This window comes from Rhamphochromis sp. 'chilingali', assembly GCF_963969265.1.
Source record: "Rhamphochromis sp. 'chilingali' genome assembly, chromosome: 15".
NCBI classification, from domain to species: Eukaryota; Metazoa; Chordata; class Actinopteri; order Cichliformes; family Cichlidae; genus Rhamphochromis; species Rhamphochromis sp. 'chilingali'.
The window spans coordinates 2,537,827-2,558,255 of NC_137942.1; the positions used below are offsets into that span (position 1 = coordinate 2,537,827).

General features: G+C 44.6%; 1 protein-coding gene across 5 annotated transcripts; it reads left to right on the top strand.

Moving 5' to 3' along the window:
* Positions 1-21: 21 nt before the first annotated feature.
* Positions 22-18,728, top strand: crlf3 (cytokine receptor-like factor 3). 5 transcript variants are annotated; one of them, XM_080906302.1, is made up of 9 exons: positions 22-147; positions 9,007-9,135; positions 12,399-12,606; positions 12,752-12,839; positions 12,926-13,103; positions 13,793-14,021; positions 14,663-14,801; positions 14,923-15,035; positions 16,270-18,728. In XM_080906302.1, exons 2-9 carry the CDS (start codon positions 9,019-9,021, stop codon positions 16,533-16,535), a joined length of 1,338 nt encoding a protein of 445 aa, XP_080762428.1. In that variant the 5' UTR covers positions 22-147; positions 9,007-9,018; the 3' UTR covers positions 16,536-18,728. The 5 variants fall into 5 exon arrangements, with proteins under 5 accessions (XP_080762428.1, XP_080762429.1, XP_080762430.1 ...); XM_080906303.1 differs by having other exon boundaries at positions 36-147; positions 9,010-9,135; XM_080906304.1 differs by lacking the exon at positions 22-147 and adding an exon at positions 8,586-8,605 and having other exon boundaries at positions 9,010-9,135.
* Positions 18,729-20,429: the final 1,701 nt, after the last annotated feature.

A 20,429-nucleotide genomic window follows, 5' to 3' on the forward strand; every position in this document is an offset into this window, starting at 1 on the left:
CTTCCTCTGTGATTGGCTGCTGCCCTTAAAGCCTCGGAAGTGTCATTTTTGGACTTGAGTGAAAACTTGGGCATATCGGTGTGGCGGCGGCTTCGAGCTGATTCATAACTCTCGGGAAGAAATGGCCACCAGAAAGCACTAAAACAGGTACGGCTGGGGTTTTTACCGCCGCATGTTAAGAAGGGCTGTTGATTTAGTCGATGTGTCGGTTGTCTTGTTGTCGTGATTAATGTGTGTGTTGTGTTTGTTCTCTCAAGCGTGCTCCGATTTCATTGTCTTTTTTCCACAACAAGCAAGCTTCAACTTTTTCTCAGGTTTCCGACCTTATTCTGAGAAGCTGACGACAAACTAGTCTCAACACCAACTCGTGTATATCTACTCTTTGTCGTCCCTCTTCATCACCTCTTTATTACCAGTTTACGCCTCATACTTTACAACTTTCTCGGCAGTTGGTCGAACGCTCTCCTCATCCTCTTAAGTTCAGCCTGACAAGCAGCACGAAGCATCCATTAAGTTTGGGTTTTCATGGAAAAAGTTGCTACCTGCTAAAAATATTCCATGCCGATTTTTTTTAACACGTTGTAAATCTTTTCAAAGTAAATAATATTTTACTATGATTGATCGTTTTTGCTGCCACTCGCGTAAACTTGGAAAACTGGTGATTTTCTAACGGAGTTCGGCTCAACCCGACTTTAAAAGACATTCCAGGACCAAAAATGTGAGAAATTATGCGGCGTGACTTACCTTATTAAACATTTTATGTATTCTTGATTTTTTAAAGACGACAAGAGCAGCTCTATATTTTAAATTCTTCTGTCATTATCGTATTATCGCCGTCCTCTTTCACTTACACGAACAGCACGTACTGTCCTTTAGGTTAGACTTTCAGTCAAGAGTGTTATTACTTTTAAATAGTTTTCATGCCGAATTATTTTAAACAACTTATTTATAATAAAAAACAATGTACTGTTTTGTTATGACTTATTATTGTTTGCCGACACCAGCACAAACTTAAAAATGGGAGTTTTTCCAGCAGAGTTCGGCTCAACTCAACTGTTGGAGCTCCAGAGCATGAGAAACCACGCAGAGTGAGCTATGCAGTCACACATTTTATGCATTCTCGAGCACTTTTAAAAAGACTGGAGAAGCCCCTGCAGTTGGTGGTGGGCGGGAGTTTATCTAGAAAATAACTGCAAAATACGGAAGTAACAGAAGCGAGCCACGACATGTCTAATGCCTCCTGCGCTGTTAATAATAATAATAGCGTGGGTTTGCACTTGAGTGCCTGTCATAGCTTTCCTGTTGCATGTGCAGCTTGCTCAGAGGAGCTGCCTCAGGCCTCTTTAGGGACCTTCTAGCTGGGCTTTATCAACTTTACATTCAAATCCACACATTTTGGGGCATTTAAATGCAACACCGAGGTTGATTTTAATATATATTCAGAACACTTTTGATGTAGAGGATATGTTTGTGCCTTCTGACATGCAATGTGTCATCTTTATTGTTTTTATTGTTGGCATACGGTATTTTAACCTCTTAGCATCCAAACATTTTATTGACTCTTCACCCAAATGAGACTTCATTTGAAAGGTTGCATCTTCTAGTTTCTTCTTGGAAACTTGTGCTTGTTTAGCATGAAGCTAAAATCCGAACTAAGGTCATGAAAAATGACCTATTTACAGCCTCAACAGCTTAATTTCCCGTTCACGAAACAGTATGTAGTACACAGTACACACTATAACCATCGTGATACAAATTCAGTGTTTTCTTTCTCCGTCTAGGGCAGCATTAGATAAGTGTTTACAGCCCTGCTCCCTGATGTGTATTGAAGCAAAGACTGTTGCACAAGTAGAGCATGAGTGGAGATGCACATTTTAGGATGTCTCAACAATGCACAAAAAGTTGTTGTGGGTAAGGCGGAAGTATTCCCTGTGGAGGAAATCTTGTATAATAATGAGAAAAAGTGAGAAACACCCTGCGTCTGTGGCTAAAATACTTGTGCTTAGACAGTAAAACAGCTTAATAGTCCAAAAATTCACAAGAGATTGACTCAACTGTCATGTGTGGCAAAGAGAAGCATGCCTTTGTTGATTGGATAATTGCATACCCAACTTGTAGTTAGAGCTTGTTTATAAAAGCTGAACTATAAGGCCTATTTTTGACACACTGTAGGCTTCATTTAATTACACACAGATCTTAAAAAGCATTGATTTTTGACTGCTAAAGTGTCACAGGAGCCCCGCTGCAGCACACATATATTTGTGAGACTGTAAACGGTGTGGGGGAGCTTGAAAGCAGGACAGCGGGTCATGGCTCCATGCAGGTTGACCTAAATATCCCAGAGACACAGACGGCTGAACTCTTTAGAGAATAAATAAAAAGTAGGAGGAGAAATTCCTGTTCATTTGTTTCTAGCCACACCCGTGTCATCTAAACAGAGAGGGAAACCAAGTCGACCTGGCTGAGCGCTCAGAGAGAGGGATTATAAGCCACAGGATTACAGAGACAGAGGGAGAGAGGGCCTGCACCCCTCTCTTTGAAGGATGTAAAACAATGTCTGGGCTGTTAAAGGAGCGTGAGAGTCGAGGAGCAGTGTTAGCAGTGGGCGCTGTTTAAGTCAAAGTGACTGCATGCCTGCATACTTATTTGCATTCATGTGTATAAATATATATATACTGGGGTTTTGTTTGGAGGCATGACACTGGATCTCTGGTCGGTTGTCTGTCTGTGCATCAACAGAAAACGTCCTGTTTAGTTTGATTCAGGTGATTGGTATGGCAGGACTGTGCGAAAATCTTGAGCCACCCCTAATTTCTTTGTTTTATTTCAAATGAGCCAGATTTTAGTGTAATAGTTTTTTGAAGTGCTCGTCAAAAGTTCTCCAGCTCTCTGAAGGTCTTTCAAAGTTCTTCACTGGCTGTGTTTTCACTCATTTTCAGTCCAGTCCTTGTACCTGACCATTTTCACAGGTTTACTGGTTTTAAACACTGACCTATTAACCATTCGGATATAAAAAGTACGCAGCTGAAGGGAGAACCAGTGTTGTGTCTACACAGCAAAGATCCATCTTCAAATTGTGTGAATGTGAGAGTGAATGAATAGTGGCATTGTAAAGCGCTTTGGGTGCCTTGAAAAGCGCTATATAAATCCAATCCATTATTATTATTATTAATTGTATCTTTGCATTTTGTTACTAGCAGCCTGTCACAAAAGCACAGCCTGTTCTCATTTCTTTAGATGAATGTATTAAAAATGCTAAAGGTAAAAGTTTGACAGGAATAACAGCAGCAAAGTGATTCCCAAAGAGAGCTATTAGCCAAAAACTTGGCATATTTTGGCATGTTGTGCAGTGTATCCTTAAAACTGAACAAGTGGAGGACAAAAAATATCTACAGCAGATGAACAGCATGTGAAAGTCATTAAGAAACGAGAAAAAGGAAAAGAGCAAAGAGAGATGCATCTGTACCGTCAGCTGATCCATCTACTGCTCACTGAAGCCTCATCAGAGATGGTCTCAGTGGAAGGGCGGCTGTCGAGACGCCATTCTTACGAAGGGAAACAGAAAGAAAAGGCTGACGTATAAAAATTACACAAGAACTGGACTGAAAATCAGCAAAACAGGTGTTACAGACGAATCTGGATTTGAAATGTCTCGTTCTAATCATGTCCAGTGTTTATGGACGAAGTCAGCAGAGAGCTACAGCAGTGAGTCTGCAGCCGTCTGGAAAACATGGCGGAGGCTCTGCCATTGTTGGGAGCTGCATTTCAGCACGTGCTGTTGGACATCCCGTTTTGTTCCACCATGCTGTACCATCTGGAAATCCTCTGAATGCAATGATCTCAAACACACTGCCAATGCAGTAAAAACGTACCTGGATAGAAAAACACACAAACAGCATCAGTCATGGATCAGACCGGACCTCAACGTGACTGAAGCGGCGTGGGATCGTCCTGACAGAGAGCAGAAACATCCAGAGAGCTTTGAATGTCCTTCAAGAATCTGGAGAACAGATACTTAAATCACAGAAAGCTGCCTGAGAGTTCAGGCTGTGCTGAAAAATACCAAATGCATTTATTTGGTAAATGTTTTCTCTTACACACTGTGTTTCTATGCATGATTGCACGTTTCGATACATCGCTGCACCTTTTTCTTATTTTCCTCGGAGCACTAAGTGGTGGCTCAAGACTTTTGCACAGTAGCAAAACTCCACTGAAGTAATTTTAACTTTAGTTTTTGAGGGTTTTTTTAAATCACACTGGAGTTTACAGTATAAATTATTCGACTTATCTCCAAGTTTCACTTTAATCACCAGGACTCATTAGCAGGGGTTAAAGGTTAAAAAAGCATTTGCTGTGCTGGATTTCTTGTATAGATTATTCCTTTCCTCCATAACCTGCAGCAGCGGACCACATGTGACACTTTGCATACTGTATGTGGCGGGAGCGTGATGCATTTTAGTAACTTCCTCTTTAGATGCTTTAAAGGAAGCGTGGCCGACCGCAGCAGGTAGCGGCATTACTTTCAGCTTTGAGAAGGACTTGGCTCAGACTTAACGCACCTGCTTCACATAGAGACAAAACTCGCGATCCAGCGCGTCACTGAATGTTGCCGAAGCATCGGAAGGTACATGAAGGTCCAAGCCAGATATTCTGTAGCATGAAGATCATTTAATCCAGCGTTTTTGTGATATATTTCATTGTTCTATGTCAACAAAAAGATATTTTTTCCAACACTGCCTTCACCAAAATAGATTCAGAACTGGAGTATTTATACTCCTCCGAGACCTCCTTCCAGGGTCCTAAATTCACTCAACAAGCACCAAATGTAGGTGAATATTAGCCCCAAAGCAGTGGTGTAAAAGCTGTGCTCAGAGGAGTTATTATCATGCAAAAAAGACTCTAAATATATAATTTCTTACTATATATAATGAGTCATTTTTAATGTTTTTTTTATTTTGTTATCTCACATTCACCCCAAAAATAAAGAAGAATACAAAAAAACCTTTAAATGTGGTTTTAAATACAAGCACAGGAACTATCAGATCACATGAGTTTAAAGGATTAGGTATGAATGTTTGTCGGGTAAACATTGAGAGAAAATAAACACCACAATTTCTGGGAAACCTGTGAAATAAACAGATTAATCGATGAGATAAAGGATCGGTTTTAAACGTGTAACCTGTCAGCGGACACCTCTGACAGGAAGACGTTGAAGGCTGGTGGTAATTCACCTCACCTTCACTTTCATTCTGTCTACAGAGATTTCCGTGCTGCTTTTATCCCCTTTGTGAGGACACAAAGTTGCTGCTTCTCTCAGAGGTTTGTGGCAGAATTTGGTATTTGTTTTATGGTATTAATTTTCAAACTTACATTAAAATAATTATTAAAGTGGAGGCTGTTACAGTACTTTGACATTACACTGCTCATGTTCACTTATCTCAGAGTACTTTGAATAATTGAACTCAGGTGATGCTTTCCATCATGCAGGTAAGATTAGATATGTTCCTGTGACTAATGTCTTGTCTGTTCGTGGGCTTTGAGTGTCCAGATCCATCCAATAAGAGTCCAGCTACGCTCCTGCAGCTGATTGGTGCTCCTAGGAAAAATCCAGGAAAAAAAAACCACATTACATAAAAGTTAAAAAAGGATTTTCATGCTACTGGGAGAAAGAAGTATTTGATCCCCTACAACCCAGCAGGAATAACTGCTTCTCCTGTTCGCAACTCGGTGTGTGTTCAAAGCTTACCTGTCCACAGAAAATGTTCCAGCCTCTCCAGCAAGGTTGGGAAAGACCAACATGCAAAGGCTGTCAGGGGAAAATGGACGGACCATCAGGAAGACGCTGATAAAAAGACTATCAGTCACCATCGGTCTGTAGCTCCATGCAAGATCTTTGCTTGTGGGGTGAGGATGATCATGAGAAAGGTGGAAGATCAGCCCAAAATCACACGGGAGGAGCTCATTATCAAACTGAAGGCAGTCGGGACCACGGTCACCAAGAACACCGCTGATAGCACACTGCAGTGCACTGAAATCTTGCAGGTCCCCCTGCTCAAGAGTGCGCATGTACAGGCACGTCTTAAGTTTGCCACTGAACGTCTAAAGCATCAACTCGACCCGCCATGTTTGGCGTAATAGATATGCTGAGCATGACCAAAAGAACACCATCCTCAGTCGAGCACAGAGGTGGAGACGTTATGCTTTGGGGCTGTTTTTTAGGGCTACTGGATGACTTCATCGCATTGAGGGGCCAGTGCATGGGGCCGTTTCCATAATATCTTTGTACTGGTCTTCAAGCATGACAGTAACCCAAAACATAGACAAGTGGCCTAGCCAGACCTCAGTCCAGTCTGAAAATTTGCGGAGTGAGCTGAAGCTTTGAGAAGAAGAAACCCAAAAGATTACAGAGTTTCTGCAAAGAGGAGTGGGTGTAAATGTGTGCAAACGTCTTACACTAATCAGGGTTTCTTCACCAAGCACTAAGTCATGTTTGTCTTATTTTACTCAGTGACATGCAAATCAAGTGAGGTGGAAGTGATGAAACGATTATTTCCAACGCTGTATCCTGAACATAAAACGAAGCAGCACAGAGCTGAGAGCACAGCTAAATAAAGAAGAAGCTCAAATATGCAGACTTCTTGTAAAGCTTTGTGCCAAAGCCTTTACTCTACTACATTTTGAAGCCTTGGTTACTTGTGAGAGCTTGATCCACATTGTGTCAGTAAATCAGGAATATTTCCAGTGCATGTTGGCCAGACCTGCTGTGTGATCTCCTCTTTTGGTGGAAGAAGAGGCTCTGCTGGCCTCGTTACGAGGTAACCTCCAACTTCTGCTGGGATGCTTTGCAGCTGGGATGAGAATCGGCACCTCAAGGTCCGAGGCCAGATTAGGGTGGATTTAAAACTAGTTGCTGCCTCATGTGGAGAATTTCAAGTATCTCTGGGTTTTTGTCATGGTGAGAGGGAGGCTGGAGCAGGTTGATTAGTGATGTAGACCCTTTAACAGCCTGTTGTGCTAAAGAAAGAACTGAGAGTGAAGCTGTTGGTTTAACTGTCAATCTACATTCCTCATCTGTGGCCACGAGCTATGGGTCTGAAGGAATAAGATCATAGATGAAAGAGGCAGAAATGAGACATCTGGGTTCTGCTTTAGACAGAGAGTGAAGACATCAGAGTAGAGCTTAGAAAGAAAGTGACTGGATTTCTTTAATTCCCGTGAATTTCACCTCTGATCCGAGAAGCTTCTCCAGTTCTGAAACCAAATCCAGGTGGAGAGTCCCAGGAATTTAAACCTTAGTGGGGGTTTTCCTTTATCTTGTCATTTGATGAGAGGTGAAACATCCTCACAAAACTTAAAGGAGTCCAGTCAGTTTCTTTCCAAGCTCCTAAGACTACCATGACCCGGATGACTGAGACCCTACACTGACATATCAGAGTGGAGCTGCTCCTCCAAACTGAAAGGAGCCAGCTGAGATGCCTCCTGGGCCCCTCCTAGCTGAGGTGTTTCAGGAATGTCCAGCTGGGAGAAGGCTCTGGAGTGGACCCAGGACACTCTGGAGTGATCTCTGCTGGTTTGGGAACGCTTCGAGGAAAGCATCGATTCACACGATTCCTCTCGGATTCGAGTCCAATGAATAAACTAAATGACTCAAAGTGAAGTGAACGGTTTAGCCGTGAGGGAACTGGATTTTTAGGGAGGATAAAGTTAAAATAAATAAAATCCAGAATACCATAATAATGTTTTTATTTGGATGTTCTAGGTTTAATAGTCTGTGGATGCTAAAACTGTAGCTTCCTTTAAACGATCGACAAAAACGAGGTCCACAAAAATCATTTGAGGGCTAAAAAATGTCTAAAAATTAAACTTGCTGCTTTAAAACACTAAAGAGCTCAGGGACCCTCCAGCCTTGATTACTCTGATAAACCTGAGTGTCTGCTGTTGTAAAAGTGGTCTTAGAGGTCATTTGGCTCCCGGTGCAGAGACGTGAAGACGGACAGAGCTGCAGTTTTAAAACTAGACGAACTCCATGCTATCAGTTTTCCAGTCGTTGCTTTTGACATTAAAATGAAGCCAAAATCAGTAACAAAGCATTATTTTACTGATGTTTGATAATCATATTAAGGTCACAGGAAGAGGCTCATTAAAGCGTGTTTATGATCATTGTGGGGTTTTATTTTCGTAGTTATGTGAGGCCGGTGGACCACACTGAGCATTGTACGTAAAGGTCGTGAAGAATGTGGTCCCACGCCGCTGCAATGAAACCAGAAGTCCTGTGTTTTCGCCGTGTCGTAAAGCGGCTGGTACTGCGGCTGGCTGGCAGCAGAGGAAGTGGTTTACTTGTTTTCTCATTTCCTCTGTCACTGAAAATGCTCAACGCACTTGGTTGACTTGTAGTTTTTCTAGCAGAAGATCGAGTCTTACTCCGTTATTGGTTATTAGCCACAGCAGCGCCTCTGCAGAGGTGAATTATGAAGAACGCTGTGGGCCGTTTGTCCAATGAGACGTCTGCATCGATGAGTCACGACCAGCTACAGGACACGCTGGTGTCCGCTCAGTCACTCTGAGTCACTCGCTTTGTGCCGTAAACAGTTAATTCAATGCAAAGGTGCCTTAAGCCTGTGTCCTTTCTAATGGCCAGCAGGGGGCGACTCCTGTGGTCTGAATGTAGAGAAACCTGAAACACTTTACAGCCAGGTTATGGTCCCAGTCTTTAGTTTGCAGGCTTTGTGATACAACTCGATGTTCATGTTGTAAATTATGGTCACACTCGAGGTAAAACAGAAGATGAAGCAGGGCATTCGGGACACCGTGTGCCTCTCAGGGACAACACGTTTCTGTTTTGTCTGTGATTTAAAAACAACATGATTACTGAGGCCTGATTCTGTTTGCTGGAGTCATTTTTCAGCCTCTGTCATCTGTGCAAATACATCTTCTAAGTGCTTAGTTTCAGGTTACGCTGCGTTCTGGGTGTGTTTAGTAAGTATCCCTCCCTCGTGTGTGTGACAGCAGGCCGGGAGGATGTCTGTGGAGGTGGACGTGTTGCTGCAGGAGGCGAAGGAAAGCATCGAGGCGGCGCAGAACTACCGCAGCGAACTCCAGCAGCGCCTGCATGGCCTCAACCAGGCCCGTAAACAGGTACTGCATCCTGATTTGTGATCTGTTGTGAAGCTCAGGCCTCGTGTTTCCCTCCTCCTGTGATGCGCTTCACTCCCTCAGTGCTTTCTTTGTCGGTTTCACTGCACCCGCTCATTCTGAAAGACTCGTGCAGGCCCAGGCGGTGTGATTTGTCTTCGCTCCTGACTCAGAAGAATCCCGGGAGAGTAAATTCTCCCCCCTCCCTCCCTCTCTGCTATCTCTTCCTTCCCCCTGCTGTCTAGTTTTACCCCTCCAGCTGCTCGCAGTAAACAATGCTGCTGTTTCCTGTCGCTGTGGACGGACAGCGAGCCTTAGAGGAGAGATTAAAAAAGGAGAGCGGGAGAGAAACGAGGCAGATTTTGGTCCAAGAACATAAAATATGGGATTGTTGTTTTTTCATTCAGAATAAGCAGCAACTGCAGTTCCTCTAATCTCCACAGGGGGCTCCAACAGTGAGTTGGTCTGGTTAAAATGACGGACATAGACGTGTGCACATGGTGGTATAAAAATGGGTATCTATAGATTATTGAGGGGAAGGCATAGAGTTGGCGGGGGAGGTTATTTTACCATAAAGACCATCTTCCAATGAAAATGGAGCGACAGAAAAGCTGAGGGACGAGAGCGCCGACTAACCAGGACAGGATGGCAGCCATTAAATTCAAAATATACCTAAAAATGCCGCCACCAGGGGGCAGTAGTGGATGATTCTGGGTTCAAACATCTCTTCTTTTAGTGATTCTTAATTGGCTGTAGGTGTGGGTGTGAGAGTGTGTCGCGTCTCTCTGATTGGATGTGTTTAGCTGTACCCCGCCTCTCTGGCAGCGAGGACAGGCTCCAGCCCTGTGCAGCTGATAATCACCCACACTGTTCAGGGTTATATTTGAAGTTGACCCCACCCCCCTTTCAGCCTAAGCTTGTTAGGTTACTTACACATAAAGTGGCTAAAAACACTAATAAAGAAGTTAAAAAGGAGATTTCCTGGTAAGCAGATAAGGATAAGCAGAAGGGGATGGATGGAAGGAACTGTAAGTGCTTTTATTGCAAACTAAATGTTCAGAAGTCGCTGACGCTCTGATGACTTGATGGCATGGCTGAGCTGCTCCCGTAGGTGTAATATGTAGGTAACCTGGGGCATAATCATGTATTCCTTTGCTCCACGAGCGACTTCCAGTTGGTAAATCTGCCTTTTTTTTTCCAGTTTTTATCTTTCTCTGACATGATCTCTATCAGAGGGTTGCTGCTGGTGCTGCTGTCTGTGATCCGGTTACTTTGAATTCCTGTCTGCCTTTCCATCAGTATTTTGTCTCCTGCAAGAGTCGCCACGCTAACTGAATCAGTGCGGTCCAGAGCACATAATGTATCACAAAGCAAACCTGAGCCCCTCCAGCTGATCCACACACACGTACAGTTTGCCTCATCCAGAGAAACAATCTGCAGACTTATTAGACTTGTTAGTAAAATTCGATGTGGGATGTGTTTCATTTGTTTTGTTAGTGCAGCTGAGACTCCCTCCACCTCCCTCAGCTGTTCCATCGCACGTTATCCTGGATCGAGATGTGCTTTCTTTTCTTTCCCATGACCCCCCGATTTCCCACAGAGGGAGACGGCTCCCCACCAGATTATAGTCCAGGAAACAACACACACACACACACACACACACACACACACACACAGAGCGAATAAGGGATACCAAAGTGTGTGTTTGAGATCTGAGACAATGCTATCACTGCAGCATCTCTCTTCTTGTAAGAGGAAAACTATTTCTGTCCTGCCTCGTGTTTGGATCATATCTTTAGTCTTATTTTACTTTTCAAATCCCAAAATATTGATAATTGCTCATCTGTGTCCAGCTGATAATCCTCAGGATATGATGCCTCTGCTGGAGAACTGCTCACACACACAAAAAGATCCGAGTGTACTCTGGCAGAGCGGCTTTCCGTCGTCATACAGTCCCTGCTTTATCAGTGCAGCAGTTGTCAATCAGCCTTCCGTTTCCTGCCGTCGCTCTCCGTGTACTCATTGTGAAATCTCACTCTGTGTGTTCTGCAAAGAGGAACTGAAACATGACCTCCGCCGCTGCAGATGACGAGTAAGTCAGCTTCCTGATGAGCTGCTGGTGTGTGCAGACAGTCCGCACCGCCTCTGTGTGAGGTGTAACCTGTCATAGCGCTAACTGCGGCGTAACTGTGGCTGGTCATTCAATGAAACTCTATCGGTTCCTCCCAAACGAAACCCCAGAATCAACCGACTGTGTTTTTAATGTATAATAACTTCAGTATGTGTGATGAAGCCCTGCAGAACTTTACCTTTATACTCTGAATGTTTCCTGATTTATAAGCGCTTAAAGTACAACCCCACAACAGCTGGGACGCTCTGTGCACCGTAAATAAATACAGAAGGTGATGATTTGTGCATCTCAGCACAGACTGTGGGTCTCTGTGGCTGCTGGAGACGGGCAAAGTAAACGTTTCTACAACCAACTCAGTATAATCTCATCAAAAGGCTCTGAGATGAGGCAGGTACCCGTGATCTTCAGGCACTCAGGCAGCGCTGCATTAAAAACAGGCACGATTCTGGGATGGAAACGAGTGCACGGGCTCAAAAACACTTCCAGAAATCACCGTCTGTGCGACCTTTCACCGGATGAGCTCATCTGGAGCTTCACGAACCCACAACAGGACAAAGAAGAGCCAGGACTGCTGAGCAGCGACAATCCTCCATCAGGCATTTGTCTCCCAACAGTGCAGCAGCTGCTCAGCTCACAGATGTTTACAGATGTTGAAGGAGAGAAGATGCTCCTCAGTGGGAAACACGACCCCGACCCGACTTTTAGAAACGTGTTTTCACATCAGATTCCAGATGAACTCATTTTTTCCTTGATGGTCTTGAGACTGAGCGCTCAGACGACACTGGCAGGTCGAAATTTGGTACTTTTGAATTTGCATTATTATTGTTGTTATTATTGTTGTTATTTTTCAGCTTATGTTACAATTAGTGTGCTGACGATCTGCCACACTGCCTTTAAATGTTATATTTTCCCTTCACGCAGCCCCTTTATGTTTATTTCAGAGCTCACTCTTTGGCTAAAATCTGTTCAGGAGCTGAAACGAGCAAAGACAAAAGAAAACACAAAACAGCAACAATTAGCACCAATAAAGCTAACGAGGAGACGTCTGATGACAGAAACACTCGGTTATGTCGTTCTCTCTCGGAGTCGCGTCCTCACCTGTTTTTACCTTCTTCCTCTTTGATTGGTGGCTCAGATTCGAGGCAGCTCGGGTCAGGCCCGCGAGACCCTCCGGAAGCACTTTGCCGAGCTGCAGGCGGCGGCTACTCGACTGCTGGCGGAGCGGCTGGCTAACCTCCTGACCGAGGTCGACACCATCGAGGCCGACAGCATCAAGCCGTTGGACGACTGTCAGAGCCTGATCGAGCACGGCGTGGGCCAGGCCGACGAGCTGCTGAGAGAGGGTGGGTCGCACAAACGCTGCCACGAACACAGCTGCAAACTATTATTTTCAAGAAGGAGAGACGATGATTTACAGCCACCACAGTTTTCACAATTATTCAGAGCAAAAGCAAGCCCAGAAAGATGATCCATGCTTATTCTCTGCAGGAGAAGCAGCTCTGCGATGTGGTCTTGGAGAAAAGGAGGACAAACTGGGCAGCTTCACGAAGAAGGCCATGCACATCCAGCTGGACAGGTGATACGGGCGAAGGTGTTTCGCTGCAGGTGTTTAAAGGAAAAAGTTAATCAGCTGCTGTTTAGAACTGTGTGCGTGTTTTCCAGCCTGCCAGAGGTTCCAGCGTTGGTGGACGTGCCGTGTGTCTCAGCCCAGTTTGATGACTCCCTGCTGAGCCTGCTGAGGGACCGGGTGGCTCGCCACGGCGCCGTCTCCTCCCACCCGCCCGTCCAGATAGAGGAGCTGCAGGAGAGACCAGGCAGCATCCTGGTTCGCTGGTGTAAGGTAAGCAGGGGTAAACGGGACACACACATGGTGCTTTTCCAGGTGAAGAGACTGAGCAGGAAGCTTGTTGGAGTTTGCAGAGCGTAACAAAAGACCTTATCAAGCCCACGATCTGAGATAATGCTGAGCCTATTGTTTAAAGTCCCATCGCACCACACAGAGGTGGGTAGGAAGATCCAGTCAGCTTTCAAAATAAAAGTTCCCAGGCAGGCTGCTCACTCGCTCTGTAAAACGCTCGTAGTGGTGTGACTTTTAATGTTGTGGACGAAAACCAGACTACTCGACTCAAACAGTGAAAGTTAAGGTCGGTGTAATGAGGAGGTTAAACTGCCAGTGTAATTAAGGGCTCTTTGAACTTACTACTGACATTTCTTGATCATAAATGGACTTCAGAAGTTCAGAGAAGTCCTTTAAGTTTGAGTTTTCACAGCATTTAAACTTCACCTGAGTGTCAGCCTCTGCAGTGAAGTCTTCTCTGCACCAAAATCCTTCGAGCACGTCTGTTTGTATGGATAAAATCATGAAGTTAATTTAGTCTCTGGTGGAAACACACGTGTTCCTTTAAGTTTGTGCCGAGGAATCGCAGCTCAAATATGGACATTTGTTGTTACAATGTAAAACTTGGTGAAATGAGGAAGTACATTATTCTGCATCTTAATTAAAACTGGACATTATCGTTTGTGCTTCAGGTGGACGAGGACTTCGCGGCTGCAGATTATCGGCTGCAGTACCGGCGCTCCGGCAGTGGGGGAAGCCAGTATGAGGACGCCTACATCGGGCGGGAATCGGAGTTCCTGGTTCTCCACTTGGACCCTCACACGGATTATTTGTTCAGGGTCTGCGCCCGCGGGGAGGGTCGCACCGAGTGGAGCCCCTGGAGCATCCCGCAGACGGGCTACACCACGCTGGCACCGCACGGTAGGTGGAGACATCCGAGAGAGGGAAACCCTGTAGCAGCAAACGGTGAAGTTCACTCGTGTCTGAGTTACTAAAGCAAATCAAAGACCTGCATCTCTTCCCAAAAGCCTTCCAGGCTTTTAAGCCACTAAAATCAGATGCTCCAGTAAGAAACAGAGATTTCACCTCCTGTTGGCTACAGATAACTTTAAAGCAATAATATTATTACTCTATCGTCCTTCAAGGACCTCTGTCTCGTGTTTGTGACCTTTCTCTAAAATATTTGCCAGTTTTCATTCTGTTTTTAACTCTCAGACCCTTTAACGCCTCCCGGGTTGCAGCTGAAATAACAGAGCTGTGAATGCAGTCGCGTTGGTAATTGTTTGCAGGAACCGTGACATCATCACAGGCCTGTAAGCATTTATGTGCGCAGGACTCGCTGCAGCCTTCTCATGCAGTCACTAGCCAATCAGTGCACCTCTAACAGGAAGGCAGCATCTAATGGAAACATCAGCATGACCTCTGTGTTTCTGTACTATCAGCAGAGACCGTCTCTGTCTCCACTGCAGTATGGAGCCGTGTTAATATATAGAAACCTGAAAGTTTAAACTGAAGCAGATCAGGTCCGCTAACGAACGCTGTGTGTTTGTTTTATCTTCCAGAGTGGCGTTCAGGGACCGAGGGCTACATCCTGAGCAGCAGGAAGAACATCGCTTTGCGCAATGACTCCTCCCAATCGCGCTGCCCTGTCCTCTACTCCAAAGCGCCCACCTACTTCTGCGGCCAGACGCTCACGTTCAAGTACGCCCACAACAAAGCTTTAAAGATGGAGATCTTTCCATTTCTCTCCTGGACGTCACGTACAGATCATATGTAAATCCACAGTTAGATGCTAACGGCGTGTTTTTGTGTGTCTGTGCAGGATCTCTGCAGCGGGTCAGATGGATCGGAGGGACAGTCTGGGCGTGTGCATAGACAGCGAGAGTGAGGAGGAGTCACTACAGCGGGACCAGGCTGTCTGCATTTCCACCAATGGTATGCCGCCTCAGATAGACTTGAAAAACTCAGCTTGTACAGGGCGAGTCTGCGTGGCTCACAGCTGAGGATTCGAGCCTGAAAGTCGTTAGTCTCCTTGAAAATGTTTGTTTTTTGGCAGATAAGAAAGGCTCTCACCCCCAGCCGGTTTCTTCCTGTTAAAGGGGAGTTTTTCCTTCCCACAGTCGCCAAGTGCTTTCTCAAAGGGGGTCGTTTGATTGTTGGGATTTCTCTGTATTAATCCAAGCACCTTGAGGCGACTGCAGTTGTGAATCGGTGAAATACAAACAAAACTGAATTACACCAGAGACAATAGTGCACTTGTCAGGGACTATTTTCAGTGGCGGATTCATTTCTAATGGGTCCTTTTCAAAGACTGTAAATAAATGATGAGGCCAGTGCAAATTGTTCTTGTTTAGACACATTTAAACACAATGTTTAAAGTCGAGGCTTTAAAATGGGAGGAGTCACTATCAGATGGCGGATCCACAGGGTCTAACCACCACGCTACTGTTTTCCTACAGCGGCACTTTAAGCTTCATTGAAGTATAAAAACAGGCTGCAGACTGTTTAGATTCCATTATTCCAAAAACTGCTCTTGAAGTCTCTAATTTCTGTTGATCAGATCTGAAAAGTCATTTCCTTCAAGTTCTGATGCTCTGATACTTTGAAAGGTTGCTCTTGATGAGGCTTTCTGTGTGGACGCCATGTTTTAGATCAATGGTTTCCCTCCTGGTGGGAGATGGAGCCATTATAGGGATTAGATTTCCGGGCAGGATTGTGAGTATGGACCATAATTTAATTTATTCCCAGTTATGGGATGTATAATGTTTGAAGCCACTCACTGAAAGGTGGAGCCAAAATTAAATTAAAAAGAACCCCACCAGATGTCGAAGAAGAAGAACTGGTGATGCTGCAAAGATGAAGAAACAGTCTGGAGACGAGTTTCAGGCAAATCAACTCAGACTGTTTCTGTGGTGCTGACGTGTTGATGCAGAAGCAAAGAGCAGAGCATCGTCGGAGACGAGGAGACAAAGAGACTTAAAGCAAAATCACCGAAGCTGAAAACAGGAGAGTGGAAAAACCTCCTGAAGTGTAGAATTCCTCTGTGGGAAGCATTTAAACGAGATGCTTGAAAATTAAACTTCAAACTTCAATTTAACTAAAGTTCAGCTTCGATTCTTTTTTATGATAAATAACAAATGTTGAATTCTCTCAAACTTCTTCTCCTCAGGTGCCGTTTTCGTCAACGGGAAAGAGATGACCAACCAGCTGCCCGCTGTCACCGTTGGCTCCGCCGTCACCTTTGACATGGAGGTGGTGAGCCTGTTCCCCATCAGCAACAACAACACGAGCGAGGGCGGCAACTTCAAGCTGAGGGTGACGATCGGCTCGGGGAACCGCGAGGTGGTGTTCGATTGGCTGGTGGACCAGCCGGTGGACTGCCTCTTCTTCGGCTGCTCCTTCGTCCACTCCGGCTGGAAGGTGCTCGTGTTTTAAGACGCCAGCTCCTCCGGCGTCCCAGTCCAAACATTTCTGCTCCTCTTTTTTTCACCTCACACACACAAAAAAGCCGCTCGCACGTCTGTTGGGTTGAAGCTCAAACAGGAGCCTTTCTCTTCTGGAGTTTCCTCGCTGGAGCGAGTTTTCAACCGGCGGCGTCTGCCGACGTTTCCTTCTGCTTGTCACAAACTGCAGCTCCTGTCTTCGGCTCGGTTCTGCAGTGACGGTTTCTGCTGTTTGTAATCGAGGCCGTGGACAGAGTTTCAGTCTGAGGACTAACTGTCCCCTCTCCTGCAGTCCTCTCACTTTCTGAGTAACACTGATTGAGCTCAGCCGTCCTCCATCTGCACATTTACCCAGTGAGGTCTCATGTGTTCACACCAAATGGAGGGTGAACCACTTTGCAGCCGCTCAGAACCCCACAGCATTCACCCTGATATCACGTTACATGGTTTACCCTTCACTTTTAGAAACCTCGTCCTGCATTTCTGAGTGGCAGCCATGACCTCTGCAAAGCCTTTGTTTGATGTGGACGCACTATTAAGTCATCAGAGATAATGAGAAGTAGCTCGAGCCCCTAACCCTGAGGTTTGGACATGATTAAAAGGACTGTGTCGTTTTTGGCGTTTGACTTCTGAGAAAATCGCATAATTTCATAGCACAGGGTTACTATGGTTACTACAGGTTAGGGTTACTTGGACTTCACGGGTTATAGAGGAGGATAAAACCAAAACCAGTAAAAGTCCTGAGGAATCAGATTTTATCCATAAACCTCCACGTGGCGTTTGGGAACAGCAACCCACACACATGTCGGCATCATATAAAAATGGCTCGTTCAGAATGCTCTGACCAATCGGATCCTTCAGGGCTGCAGCACAGAAATATCTGAGGTGAAGCGCTCCATTTCAGGACCTTTACATGTTAGCCTGCGGTTAGAGTCCTGCATGAAATCAGACGTCTACAGTGGCTGAAAGTGATGATTATCAGGGCTAAAAAAGTGCCACGAGCTGCAGTTCCTCCAACGTCCACTAGTTGTCTCCAAAAGTCTCCATAGACTCCCATGTTAAAAATGTGCAACTTTAAAGCGGAAATAAACATGTTTACAGCCTGATACAGACGCTGTTTTGGTCTCAGTGCACAATTTTTCCTTCATAACATTTTTTTGAACTCATTTAGATTTTGTTGAGGCTTAAAAACTGACACACAGCAGGCTGTAAACACGTCTTTCTGCTGTACAGATGGGAGTCTATGGGGACTTTTGATTTGATCTTGACTCTAACCTCGGTCACCTATGTGACCTGGATCAACATGTAGAAATCCAAAATGTGACGCTGAGGCTTTAAAATGAAATCTGAATCATGCGTCCCAATTTCACAGCTGATGACTGATTTCTGGCTGACAGGTGGCGCTCTGAGCGTTTCATTCTGTTTTTGCTTTTTTATTTTTTTTAGTTACATGGTTACTTTTAAGCTTGCTGACAGTATTTAAAGCAGGAGGAGGGCGTCAAATGGCAAATGATCCGTTATCATTTCTTTCAGTAGCGAACCGGCAGCCATTTTAACAAAACAGTCAACTAAACGGAGTAAAGTCTGTGGTAATGTACAGGAAGTTTCCCCATGGTTTTTCCTGCCCTGCCAATTTTTTTCATGCTCATGTTTGCACTCTGGTGGAGCAGAGGGCCTGATGTGGTTTAAAAATGTCTTCAGATGTCTTAACATTGCGAGTTTTCCTGCGTAGCTTTTTGTTTTTACATACGTGTTCTGCACACACACTGTCATAGGATTTATCTGCTGCAACTGCTCACTTGTCTTGCTTTTATTACACGTCTGGACACATTTCAGCCGCCTGGCGTAATCTGTTATCAGCTGATACAAAGACAGGCCGGGACAGCTTGTTGCTCACAGATGTTCTCCTGTTTTTCTGAAGAACTGAGCACAGTGTTTCGTGTTTTTAGAGAACTGTGGGACTCTGGATTTGGTCCAGTTGATGGTACAAAAGTCCGGAAACCAGCAACCTCAAAAAACCCTTTTATTTTATTTTTCGTCTGAAGGTGGAGGAAACAAACCTGTTTGTGTCAAAGTCACATCAGTGACACCTGCTGGTCAAACCTTTGTATTGCATGTGTGTTCACTGCTGGTCTCTTCACATTGTGTTCAATAAAGATCATCATGTGATTCTCAGTTTTAAAAATATGATGTATTGGCTTATTAATGACATCAATGCAAGTTTAATTTGCCTGTTTAAGGGGCAAATGTATTCTAATCTGTGCTGCCCCCAGTGGTCACGACAGGAACCACAACATCAGTTTGTTAAACCTCTATAAAGACGTCTGTGCATCTTCACCGTCTTGAGTGGATGACAGCTGTTCATGAAGATGTTTCACCTCATGTGGGGAGTCACTAAGGTCACATGTGGGACAGCATCTGGATTATAGTTGGCAGATATCAATGATCAAGATCATCAGTGTGCGTTTTAGTGTTGATCAGTGTTTGAAGTCTTCACTATGGCAACGAGATCAGCTTATTTCACTTCTATAGGTCGCTGTATTTTAGAAATGCTGCTGCCTGCATTTGTGTTGTAGTTCCTCACTGCAGACACGAGAGGGCAGTAAAAGTAGTTACCAACTGTTGTGTGAGCAGTTAACGTTCATACTTGGAAGATTTGAAAACCCAGCATGCAGATTGCTTTGATTTTTTTTGTCTTTGCAAAAAGTTGTACAATATTATATTGGAACAATCATGCGGGGAATGCTCCAGCCATAATATAATTTATAGAAAATATAAATCAACATTTGTCTATAAATGAAAGGTACCAGATCAGACACAACAGCCTTTATCAAAAAAACCAAACAACAGCTTTAAAGTCAGAGCTCTCAATCCAGCAACATGAGAGGGAAGAGCCACGTGCAATCAACCTGTGCAATCTCTTTGTGATCAAAAGTCACCCAGAGGTTTGGGATGTTGCAGCTCTGAGCGATCAGCTGGTCGCAGCAAGTACTTGCAATCAGTCTCAGACAGCAAATGAAATCAGTGCAATCCTGAAACGACGACACTTAGTCACTGTTGTCCTATTTTGAACCTAGTGTGACCGAGCTGTGAGTGACGTGTACTTTGGTGAAAGAAATGGAGCATGATGCCAATATTATTACAAAATTGTCCTTTTTAATAGAAAACCATTGTGACTCGAACTAGTTTTACATTATTGTTAAAGAAAAGTCTCGTTTGGCCGACACGGCTCCTCCCGTATTGTGCAAAACGCTGCTGGGTCTCGTGAACAAAGACAAGGTTTCAGATCTGCAGATTTCAGCAGGCTGGATCAGTCACCAGCAGGCATAAAGCTTTTTAAAACAACACAAAAAAGATCGATAAGCTCTAAATACATCCAAATGATCATGTCTGACGTTATGCTCCCATGGCCTCACAGCTGCCCACATCTGGAGGCTCGTACTGCATTTAGGCTAAAATGGCACGGGTAAAACATCAGCACCTGGACTGCCTGACTCTGTTACTAGTGGGTGGGGTGATGAAATATTTTCATTTACAAATCTGTGGCAGCGCCCTCGAGTGTTTTGGGGACCCTCTTGCAGGAGAATGGAAGAACTCCAGGAGTTACTACTCCTGTTGTTTCGCGAAAAACCTACACAGAGGGTCCACAATAGATGCATCCAACATTCATATACAGTCTATACAGGAGCACGGTTTTAATTTTCAAAATAAAATTGCCCGTGGAGACTGAAATGCTCCCGGTGCGATTCGTCTGTCATGTCTAATCTTTACCCGGCGTGTTCTCGAGGTTAAATGTCAAAGTAATGACGGCAGCAGGGATCCAGGAGTCACATGACGCAGGACACATAAGAGCAAAGAAATCTGCAGGAAATGAATCCCAATTTGG